Source organism: Leguminivora glycinivorella, chromosome 13 (genome assembly GCF_023078275.1).
Source record: "Leguminivora glycinivorella isolate SPB_JAAS2020 chromosome 13, LegGlyc_1.1, whole genome shotgun sequence".
NCBI lineage: Eukaryota > Metazoa > Arthropoda > Insecta > Lepidoptera > Tortricidae > Leguminivora > Leguminivora glycinivorella.
Genome location: NC_062983.1, coordinates 20,863,665 through 20,875,897, shown reverse-complemented (window position 1 = coordinate 20,875,897; position 12,233 = coordinate 20,863,665). Strand labels below are relative to the sequence as shown.

At 42.7% G+C, this 12,233-nt stretch overlaps 1 protein-coding gene across 1 annotated transcript in view; it reads right to left on the bottom strand.

Annotated features, from left to right (window-relative positions):
- LOC125232325 (cell growth regulator with RING finger domain protein 1-like) overlaps positions 1-12,233 on the bottom strand; it is a 114,067-nt gene that overhangs the window by 19,598 nt on the left and 82,236 nt on the right. Inside the window, exons 4-7 of the mRNA XM_048137952.1 lie at positions 11,153-11,297; positions 10,431-10,538; positions 4,963-5,107; positions 4,837-4,887 (exon numbers count right to left, since the gene is read on the bottom strand). Of these exons, the coding sequence (XP_047993909.1) occupies positions 4,837-4,887; positions 4,963-5,107; positions 10,431-10,538; positions 11,153-11,297 (449 nt within the window). The remainder of the gene's footprint in view (positions 1-4,836; positions 4,888-4,962; positions 5,108-10,430; positions 10,539-11,152; positions 11,298-12,233) is intronic.

Here is a 12,233-nt window from a genome sequence, read left to right as displayed (position 1 = left end):
GTTTGAGATATTTTGCTCGAGTTGTGTATACGTGTGAGCAGTTACTACCACGGTGGTATCATCAGCAAACAACACTGTCATACCTTCGGTAACAGAGGTAGGGAGGTCATTTATAAATATCAAAAACAGGGTGTTTCCGAGCGCAGATCCTTGTGGGATACCTAATTTGAGTACTCCTGCCTTGGATCTAATGTTTTCAATGGAGCCTGATATCTCCATTTTGACCTCTACCGTCTGCCTTCTATTTTCAAGGAACGATGCAAATAAATCATGAACTTTATTTTTTATTCCGTAATGCCCTATCTTTTCCAGAATCAGTTCATGACTTATTACATCGAACGCTTTCGATAGATCGCAGAATACCCCTGCTACCTTCTCCTTTGCATCTAAAGCGGTTGAAATGCAATCGTATATTTGATATGCCGCTGTTGTTGTAGATCTACTTTTTCTATACGCGTATTGTCTGTCCGTCAGTAGGTTATTTGTCTCGAGATGATGCATTAAAGTATTAGATATAATTTGTTCTATAATTTTAGATATATTAGGTACAATGGTGATGGGCCTGTAGTTGTCGACTGAACATTTTTCCCCTTTACCTTTATATACTGGACATACACGAGTGCATTTCAACACGTCAGGGTATACTCCACAAGTGAACATGGTGTTTATAAGATGTACTAGCAACCCTGCAACGATTGGCCAAACACACTCGAGTATGTCCAGAGATATGTCGTAAAAGTCCAAGGTCGTGTTTTTTTCATCATGGACCGTAACACACGGTTGAGGTCTGTCAGAGTAATTTTAGGTAGGACTAATTCAGGTACGTTTGTGTTGTGTAATTGTTGTTGTACGTGATGTACAGAGTCCGATTTATTAATATTTAATTTAAACTTCGAAGCTACTGTGAGAAAGTGTTGGTTTAAGTGTTCTGGTACTTCCTGAGTTGGTATATTTTTTCCGTTGTCATCCTTTAGGGACATGGTATGTTGCGCTTGTTTTGTGGATGCTTCCTGGTTAACGACACGCCACATTTCTTTCGACGGATTTTTGCTATTGACAATGCGATTTGCATAATAATCTCGTCGTGTTGTCAAGGTCTCGGATTTTATACGATCAGCTTGATAGCTGATGCGTTCCGTTAGGGTTTCCAGTTCCGGGTATTGACGTTTAATTTCAGTTAAACCGTTATAATCTAAAATGTGTTTCGCGAGGGTTTCATTAAGCCATGGGACCGACTTATTTTTCTTTAATAAAATATTTTTGATTGGGAAATGTACATCAATATAATACTTTAAAACGTTAAATAATTTATTAAATTTATTGTCAATAGAAATAATGTCGTCAAAAATAAAATTCCAATTGTAATTTTCAATGTCAATATAAAACAATAATAAGGATTGGTCAGTATATAGCCTCTTTTTGATGTGAGTGTTTGGCTTGATTTTTTGTCTCACCTCATCTACGGGCAAAGTAAACACCTGAGCGCTGTGGTCGCTGATGGGGGTGTCGAGCGGCGCGGCCGCGACGCCCCTCCACCCGCGCGCCACCAGCCCGCAGTCGATGCTACTTGCACTGTGCGCGGTCACACGGGTCGGAAACTCAACACAGTTTCTACACATGTAGCTTTGAAGGATCTCATCTACTCGCCGTTTAGAAATGTTATCCGATAAAAAATCGACATTATGATCTCCGACTAAAATGAACTTTTTATCCTCATTTGTAAGTTTATCTAATAATAAATCTAAGTTATTTAAATACATGTCAAAATCACCATTTCCGGTGCGATATAAAACAATAATAATCAAATTTAAATTACATATTTCAATTGCAGTGAATTCAAAATGAAACTCGATAGCTAATGTCTGTAGGTCATTTCGCGGCCGATATTCAACATCGCCCCGTGTGTACAGCGCGACGCCGCCGTGTGCTATGTTTTTACGACAGTAGCTGTTTGCGAGCCGATAGTCACATAACCTAACTCGCTCGATTTCGTAGTTTTTGCACCATGTCTCACTACAAGCTAGTACATCGGGCTTTTCTGAGTTTAATAATAAGTCTAGTAACCCGGATTTGCCGCATATTGACCTTACATTTTGGTGGATGACTTTAAAACGTGAAGATTGTGCTAGCGTGGCGGGCGGTCGCCGCTGGTCACTAGGTAGTTTTTTGGCTTAACCGTGTTGAAGTGCCTGATGGACACGCCAGCCGGCCAGTGCTTGTGACTACGTACTACACCTACTTTATTCGCCGCCACATCAATTTTGAAGGACGAGTAATGACCTCTCGTGACCTTCAGCTGTTCACACCTATCTACCTGGACTCCGATGCTGGTTTGGATGTGATTAACGACGTCGTCGCAGCTGGTTTCCTCGTTCAGGTTGAAGATGTGCAGGCTAACGGACCGCGGCGAAGCCGCTCGCAACCCACCGTGAGGCTTCACCGAAGCCATGACCGTCGACATCGGGGGTGCCACCGGCGCGCACGCGATGTCACGAGGTGCCACCGGCGCGCACGCAGCATCATGAAGTGCAGCTACTCGTATTGGAGCGTATGCAGCATCAGAAGGTGTCAGTAAAGTGCACCTCGCAGGAGGGACCGTCACAGCTGGAAGTGCCAGTGGGGCGGATGCAGCAGTCGGTGTACCTTTCACGACAGAACTTGGCTCCTTTTCCGCTACTCCCCATTCCTTTGGGGGTACCACTACACCCTGGGTGACTGGAGGCCGGACAAGAGGATAGGCTGGTTTTGGTGCTGCACGGACAGGTGGCTCGGAAGAGATGTCGTCTGATGATGATGGTTGAGCAGCGAGGCTTTCTGACTGCAGTTTGCGACGGGTGCGGGTTCGGAGCCGCGGCAGTTCCACCGGCGTTCGATCTGCAGGACCTGGAGGCGTCTTGTAGGATGTCTCGTGCTTCGATGAAGATGTATTCTCTGTGGTTGGTGCTAGTGTTCCTTGTGTAGTGTCGTCAATAAAGTGTAGTGCTTGTGGACCTGAGTCATTCAGTAATGATGTCTTTACCTGTTGTAGATCAAGGTCAGTTTGGTCGTTATTAAGTATTTGTAATATCCGTAAGTTTATATCCCTTTGTCTTGAAATTTCTCGTTGTTGGCATTGAATTAAATCGTATGTAATGTCCATTTTTTGTTTCATTTCGTGAATAGTACTTTGTAAATTTAAAATAACGTCTTTCAACTTTCCGTCACAACACTTTTCTTTGGGCTTTGCTTTTGTTGGTGGCATTTTGAACACTTTTTTATCACACTTTTCTTTTTATCGCTTCAATAAAGTAATATATTGGTTTAAGTCAAACAAAATATGCACTTAATAATTTAAATAAATAAAGAATAACGGAGCAGTTTAAATTTGCTGCTACATGCGACAGTGGCGCCGCGCGCAAATAAATAAATATACAAGAATTGCTCGTTTAAAAGTATAAGATATTAAGTAATAGAAACAGGTTACCTATTATTCTAGTTTTACTAGTACTATATTTTTTGTTTTTCTTGTCGCTGTCGCTATTGTTTTTCTTTTAAAAGTGATCTAAGTTTACTACCTATCGAAATCAGACCACCAACTAGGGATGTTACGAATATTTGCATTCGTATTCGCATATGCGAATGATTCGCATTCTTTTAAACATTTGCATTGACATTCGCATTCGCTTCAAACGATGCGAATGTTTTGCGAATGCGAATGTGTGCAAGTCGCAGCTTGTTCCTCGCCCGCGCCGGCCGCTCCAATTGCTACTTGTCGACTGTCGACTCGCGCATGCGCAGATAGGTCAAATTCGTACGGCGTGAAGTTCGTACTCGGCATTTTGACCAATAGTAAGTATTTTAAATTTTTTACCTAGCGGGTTGTTGGTGATTGCTTGGTTTTTATTTTGGTTTTTTATGAAATTCAGCGATATTCGCATTCGCATTCGCACATTCGCATTCGCATTCGCGAATGTGACACATGCGACATTCGTGCCATCCCTACCACCAACCAACCAGCTAGATCATCAACTGTGAAGCCATAGAGTAGCCCTGGCTATCAGATCAGCATCGTTCTCCATTGAATAAAATAATGATTGTGTTTAATTTTGATTTAAGATGAGGCTTTGATGATGTTAAAAATGGGCACTGAATAAATAACTTTCCTTTTCTTAATTACTGTTTAGATTGTCTGGGACAGATTTGGAACAAGGCGTAACCCCTCACGTTAAGAGGTGACGATTCCTCCTCTTAAAATATTGTATATCAGATCCTCAGAAGACCCCTAAAACACTCTAGTGTCTTTTGCAAGCGCGGATCCAGCTTCGTGCGCAGGGGGTCACGTGGTAAAGACCCAGGCCCCGGGGTGGGGTCACGAAGTCTATTTGTATGGCTAACCTAGGCTCCAGGGGGGGGGACCCCCATGGATCCGCGCATGGTCTTTTGAGCGTGGGCGTCAAGTCTGCGCCACGAGAAATGGTACCACTGCATAATATTAGGGTAATTTTGTCCCGCTAGAGTGCACTATCAGTATCAGACGTACAAACCTATAAGCGACTTTTTTGATTACGTAGGTCTACCTTAAAAATATTGATGCATCTAAGAGTGGTTTTGCATTACGTCCAATCAGATTCCAATCCGAACCCGTGAAATTATGGTCCGTAAGTACCTAGCAGTAGGACTTTCTTGTATGGTAGTTTACGCCCTAGATCTGAACAATGACGGAAATAAATCGGATGACGGGGATCGGATCAACTCCGTAAATTATCATAGTTCTCCGGCTACTACGGACCATATTTTTACGGGTTCCGATAGGACGTAGTGCTAAACCGCTCCGAGGGGTTAATATTATGTACTCACGCAGGCAGTGTGCGCACAGGCAGGCGTGTCTGCAGGGCAGCAGTGCACAGACTCAGCGCCTGCGTAACGCTCTGACGGCTCACACTGTCCTGTCACGGACAGTGTGCTGTATAGTATTGTGTGTACTCACGCAGGCAGTGTGCGCACAGGCAGGCGTGTCTGCAGGGCAGCAGGCGCGCGACAGCGGCGCCGAGGCGCACACGCAGCACAACGCGGACTCCGCGCCTGCGTACTCGGACGGGTCACACTGCTCGCCCGTCACATACAGTTGCTGAAAAAAAAGTTTGCTTCATTATTGTGTCTATGAGACAAATTGGCAATCAGGTTACCTAGCCAAATGATTACAATAATATCGTTTTCGTAGCTTTCTCTATCGCTTTTTCGTATTGGCGCGACGGAGACAGACTTCGTTTCGATCGGCTTCTAGCGTCAACGATTGTCATTTCGGCTAGGCCGGCTGATCAGAGATTTCGACGATTTCATTTTGTAAATTTTTCTATCAAGTGAATATTGCCGAGCCAACCTCATTTACTATCTATCACCTGTCATTTTTATGTCGCTTTCACATTTGCTTACTTGTTTGAACGTGACAGAGTTGAAGACAAGTGATAAAGAGTCGACTACCTACTTAGGCCACTAGCGTTTTCACATTATCCGATCCGATATCGGATGTAGGAAGGATTTCAAAGGCAAAAATCAATGATGGCGGCATAAATATGGTCCTACATCCGATATCGTATGTTATATCTAGGGATGTTACGAATATTTGCATTCGCATTCGCATGCGAAAGATTCGTATTCTGTTAAACATTTGCATTGACATTCGCATTCGCTTCAAACGATGCGAATGTTTTGCGAATGCGAATATGTGCAAGTCGCAGCTTGTTCCTCGCCCGCGCCGGCCGCTCCAATTGCTACTTGTCGACTGTCGACTCACGCATGCGCAGATAGCTCAAATTCGTTCGGCGTAAAGTTCGTACTCGGCATTATGACCAAGGATCGGACAAACGCCCGTCATTTCGAAAATGTAACCCTGTTCCGTACAGCAGAGACTTCCTTATGTTAATAAAAAAAAGTTGTAAGTGTTTTATAAATTTATTGGACCATATAATTAGTTAATGATTTTTTTTTTGTCTTTCCCATCACGGAACAATGGTGTTCCGGACCTTTGGGAGGCGTGCGCGGGGCCGAAGCCAACGCGTAGAGGCCCTTTTGACACTTTAATGAAATGTAAGGGTTACACCGAGCGGATGCTGCCCTTGCCCGTATCATAGGACACACGCAGAGGCAGCACCCGCCAGGGTGTAAGGACTATTTGAGAGTTAATGGAATCTAAAATGAACTGGGCTATTTTGATGAAAGTGATGGACTAAATACTGGCCTATGGATAAAAAAACCGGACGCCTGCCTAATAAAATGGTATCCAATTTTATTTCCGGCAGACGGTGACTCGTCCCCACAAGATGGGCCCCCCACAAAAAGCGACATTCAAGATGGCTCAAGGGCAACACCGGTGTGGGAACTCAAGGGTGTTGAGAGGTGTACACCGCTTTCTGCCCAGTGGCTGTCAAGCCACTGTACCAACTCGCGTCTTATGCAAATTTTCACTTCCACCCCTGGAGCATATAGCCCTAACGACTCCACTCTGGACGGCCAGCCAAGGCAAGCCAGAGGTAGAGAGTACTGTCCCACCCACCCGCCTTACGGGTAACAGAACTCCCAAGGAGCACTCGGGTACGTGGGGTCGCCCCAACAGCTCGCCACAAGCTGCCCTGCGTTGACTGATTGCACTGGTTAAACCAATGGGCGATGGGGTCGTCACATCCCTACGCCAATGTCTACGTTAATGATTATTATTACGAAAATTACTTTCGCCAATAAAATAGAATGACCAAAATTTTTTCTAAATTTTCAGGTGTGAGCCTATAACGACGTGAATTTAGGACCCATTTATGCGTTGAAAAAGTCCGTTCACAGTCTACGGACGTCATAGGGGCATATGTAATCGTTGACATTGGTATATTGTTCTCCCAATATGATTGTGCCTCGGAGTTAATTTTATCATGAATTTGTTTCACGGTGATGTAGTCAGGATTCCTATTAAAAATTGCTTGAAATTTTGACATAGCTGTAGATCTTTAAAACTCCCAGGAATATTTTGTAAAACAGTCCTTATGTCCTTAACAATTTTAAATGCTTTTTTAATGTGTAACTTCGTCCTTTGTAGTTCAAGAATTTTTTCTGGGATGACTTGGAAATATTTTTTTATGTACAGAAAATCTTTTTTTAAACTGGGGATTTTTACTAATTTCTTAATCTTTCGAATTGCGGAAACAAATTTTTCGAAATTCATGAGAAAATTAACTCCGAGGCACAATCATATTGGGAGAACAATATACCAATGTCAACGATTACATATGCCCCTATGACGTCCGTAGACTGTGAACGGACTTTTTCAACGCATAAATGGGTCCTAAATTCACGTCGTTATAGGCTCACACCTGAAAATTTAGAAAAAAATTTGGTCATTCTATTTTATTGGCAAAAGTAATTTTCGTAATAATAATCATTAACTAATTTGTCACTGGATATCACTATCACTACATAGTATAAAACAAAGTCGCTTTCTCTGTCCCTATGTCCCTATGTATGCTTAAATCTTTAAAACTACGCAACGGATTTTGATGCGATTTTTTTAATAGATAGAGTGATTGTAGAGGAAGGTTTACATGTAGGTATAGTACCCGTGCGACGCCGGGGCGGGTCGCTAGTAAATTATATGGTCCAATAAATTTATAAAACACTTACAATTTTTTTATTAACATAAGGAAGTCTCTGCTGTACGGAACAGGGTTACATTTTCGAAATGACGGGCGTTTGTCCGATCCTTGATTATGACCAATAGTAAGCATTTTTACCCAGCGGGTTGTTGGTGATTGCTTGGTTTTTATTTTGGTTTTTTATGAAATTCAGCGATATTCGCATTCGCATTCTGAATATTCGCATTCGCGAATGTGACACATGCGACATTCCTGACATCCCTAAGTTATATCACACTGTGACTGACATCGCGACGGCATTGACATTACCTGTCCCTGTCACACCAGTGTTATATAACATCAGGGGCGGCTCACTCCGCGATTCTATCGCCGCGCTACAAGTACATCCTGGCGGCCGCGAGTTCGCGGCCTACTCAAGGGTGGCGCGCGTTCTCACGGAATGCACGTTCGCACTTTCTATTGTTACTTTACGTCGCGAGGTTTTTTTAAGCGATGTCCGCGTGCGGAATGTGCACGTCCTGCTCGAAGGCGTAGACGCCTACTGGCAGCCTCTGTCACGCGTACTGTGCGTGCTGCGAATGCGCCGTCCGCCCGGGCCGTCTCGCTAATAAATGAGGTATTAATGCAGGTCCAGGATGCCGACATATTTGCTGACCGGTTAGGTGTTTTTTTAAAAGCTGTCATGCCGGTACTTGATTCTGCGTAGTTGTACTTGTATTGTTATTTTTGAGCTGACTTGTATAAATTTGGTACCTGATATTATTTAATACTTAGTGATTTTTGATAATTTTATTGACATTTTTTATTTTGATATTTTTTTAAATGTATAATTGTATATCTCCTGCATGTTATTTATAATTGTTTAGCTCTTAGTCTTTTATTGTATACCGTGTAAGCGTTTTGGTGAAACACTGTTAGCTTATATGTGAGAAATAAATAAATGAAATGAAAATGGCTAATAATACTTAGTTAAATAGACATATCTACTATCGATTAAGTCCCACGGAAAAGTTCAATAAGGCTTGTGATGTTGGAACTTGAACAAAAATATATAACTACAGCATATATACCTAGAAAGTACCCAAGACTTGAATATAATAGTATAACATTTTATGTGAGCATTAATTCGTTTGGATCCATTGGTAACCCTATCACCGGACGCCGCGCACGTGCGGCTCGTTTCTTTGTAAGAATTTTATAGGTATTTAAAAAGGCGGCATTTCGGGAACATCAAAGCAGTGGGCCTTCTGTACTTGTACTATTATATATTCTGTGATAACATTTATAACAGCCAGTGTGGGAGCACCGTTAGTGACCGGCCACACCAGAGCGTCGCGTGTCTCGGGGCGCGCAACGGGCGTCCGCGCCACGCCGCTTCAGTGTAATTCAAAAAACGCCTCCTCAGTACATTTTGTATAGGAAAGACGTAAGACGCGCCCCAGGTGGCGTGGCGGCGTCGGGGCGCGCGCCGCGCCGCTTGGCGGCGCGCCTTACGTCCTTCCTATACAAAATGTACTGAGGAGACGCTTTTTGAATTACACTCAGGTGGCGTGGCGCGGACGCCCGTTGCGCGCCCCGAGACACGCGACGGTCTGATGTGGCCGGTGCCTTAGGCAATTAAGACTATGGGTGATTTGTCTGAATTGATGATGATTTATCAAAGGTGAGTCAATCATCGTTCCGTCTTAAACGATATCGTACGCGCAGATTGCATGATAAGCATATTTTTTCTCGTCCTATGTTAATCGCTAATGTCGAGGCGAGAAACTAGAACCATAAAGATGCCCTTTGTCCATTGTGTTTTAATGTTTTTTCCACTTATATTGTCACAATCTATTGTTGTTTATGACGTTCAAGAACCTCTTGTTATGGTAATTGACTGTTGATCTGCGGAAAAATATAGGCGAATGATATAAGACTTACTGACTTATTGTTTACACTAATACGGATACAGATGCACATTAGCTTGCTTGAGATAGGTATTGCGCGATGATGCCGGTTGGCAACACCCGAATGTTTTTTTAATAGGTATAATATATATGTACGTCGGTGGCAAACAAGCAAACGTCCCTCTCGATAGTAATCAGTTTCCGTAGCCCATGGACGCATGAAACTACCCGTGCTTGTTGGCAACCCTAACTCTCCGCACCCTTGTTGAGATTTGGGCAATTTTCTCATCGCCAGGAATACATACGCAAGGAACCTGTGCTAAAACACCAAGGCAATATGTATTACCTTGAGACAGGCAATATGCTCATTGTTTTGCTTGATATATACATACATACATACATACAATCACGTCTGTATTCCATAAAGGGGTAGGCAGAACACATGAAACTACTAAAGCTTCAGTGCCACTCTTGGCAAATAAGGGGTTGAAAGAAAACGAAACTAGATATATATATTTTTTTAAATTATAAATGGGCTTACTCTTGGCCACAGACTAGCCAAAGGCAAAGACGTGGCCTACGATGGAGTGAGCTCGCCCAGAAGATGCCTGTTTACTCTTGATTTGAAGGTTGCCGGGATTATGCGCGATGATGCCACTTGGCATCGCCACATCATTGCCAATATGAACTTGTGCTAAAACATCGAGATATTCTGTGTTAGCTTGAGGATATCTGCCTGTTCGCTTGTTCAAGTTTAAGACAGCGCGAAGTTGCCGCTCGGTATCGCCCGATCATCGTGAATATCTGTGTCACATTGAGTCGAGAGATGCCTGTTCAAGTTTAAGACAGCGCGATGTTGCCGCTCGGCATCACTCGATCTTTTGCCAATTAATTTGTGCTAAAATATCGAGATTTTCGATGTTACCTTAAGACAGGAGAGATGTCCATTGGCTTGTTTTAGATACTGCGCGATGATGCCGCTTGGCAGCGGGCATTGGTCATCGCGAATGTGTACCACGCTCACCAACGCTACCTGGAATAACAACGTTTAATTTAGGTTTTAGTAACAGCAAGATGAGAAACAAGAGATTCCGAAGTATTTATAATTATTGTTTGGGCTCCATTCACGTAGCGACACGGACATGAAAATCATATAATGTATTTGATATCATATTATTTACTAACATATTAAAAGAAGGGAATCAAACAATGCAACTATCGGTTCTTGTTTTAAATACGGTGTAAGTGAAAATACAGTGTTTTTCATCAAAGTGATCCAATGTTATAATACAATTTCCCGAGACCTATTAATACACCTGTTTTTTTTTGTATTTTAAGGCTCTTCATGCCCAGACAAGGACCGCGAGGTGGGAGGTCACACTTATCTAAGAGCTTTGCAAGTCCTAGGGGGCCTGATAAATTCATTATACGCGATATAATACGTTATCATAATTTTATTTCATGAGTAACTATCGCGCTACCCGAAGACAATAATAATATTGTCTTCGGAATCACAAAGATCTCTTGACTTGTTGATTCTCCTTTCAGGTTTACCCAATGATGCCGATCGGCAACCCGCGAAAATCGCCGGTAGGTACCTACGGTCAGACATCATAATTAAGAAAATTCGCCCCGTGTATCGTTTACCGTATCATCTGGTCGTAGCTCAGTGGTATCGCGCGGGTCTAGCGCAAGGATCACGACTAGAGGGTAGCACGTTCGAGGCGGCGGGCCCAACTGGAGAGGCTCCTCTGAGCTTAGCCGTAGAGGCCGCTCGTCATGTGGGTTGCTTCTGTAATAAAAAACACAAATACATATAGCAAGCAGGAATGTCTCTGAACAAAAGTTAAGGTTTTAAGCTTGGAAAAAGTGGAAAAAACATAGCCTTAAGCACACCTCGGACACTGGCGATCAAATATATGAAAGCGGAGCGTTCCTAGCACACAGTCTAAGCTCGTGTAGGTGAACGCGTACTATGCTTGTATATGAGTGAAATATGACAGGTCGTCTGTTCGCGTTTTTGACAGACAGTAACTGTGAGGTAACCGAGAGGGGGTAGGCGGCACTTTCAGCGGGGAGCGGGAGTGACCAATAGTACTCTTTATTATACTGTGCCTTAAGCGACTTTAGTTTATCCAGAGGCCGTAAGTTCAAGTCTCACATCCCACCCAAGTAATTATATGAGGTATTTTTTTCTGTAGCTAACTTAGGGAAGTTGATGAAAACCACGCCCAGATTTAGTTTACGTCTCTAACTTTAGGTAAAAAATCTGTCATGCGTTATACTGACAACACAATGGAAATGATTTTTGACTGTTCGTTTTGTTTAATTTATGAATCTGTCAGTTTTCAAGTGAACAAACATGACATATAAAAAGTTCCTCCTCCCACCAACAGAAAAATTGATTTTAATTGTGGGGTTCTGTGGTCCATATTTCCATAATTAAATTTCTTGGACCAGGGGGCCGATTTTTGAGTCTCACGGCGTTCGAATTCAGAAAATTGTCACTGAAAATAATAGGCAATTCACCGTTTTCAACCGGTATTTTAGTGACAGTGAGACTCAACTGTCATACAGTTTGGCGAAAATACTATAATTAGAATAATACGCATCACGCTTTTCGCGTCTGAGTAAATAAATAAATTTTCTTTAATAAAAATTATAGGCTTAGGCACTGGCCCCCGCAAGCTGATAAGTACTGCAAAAAACGGTTAGCACATCATCATAG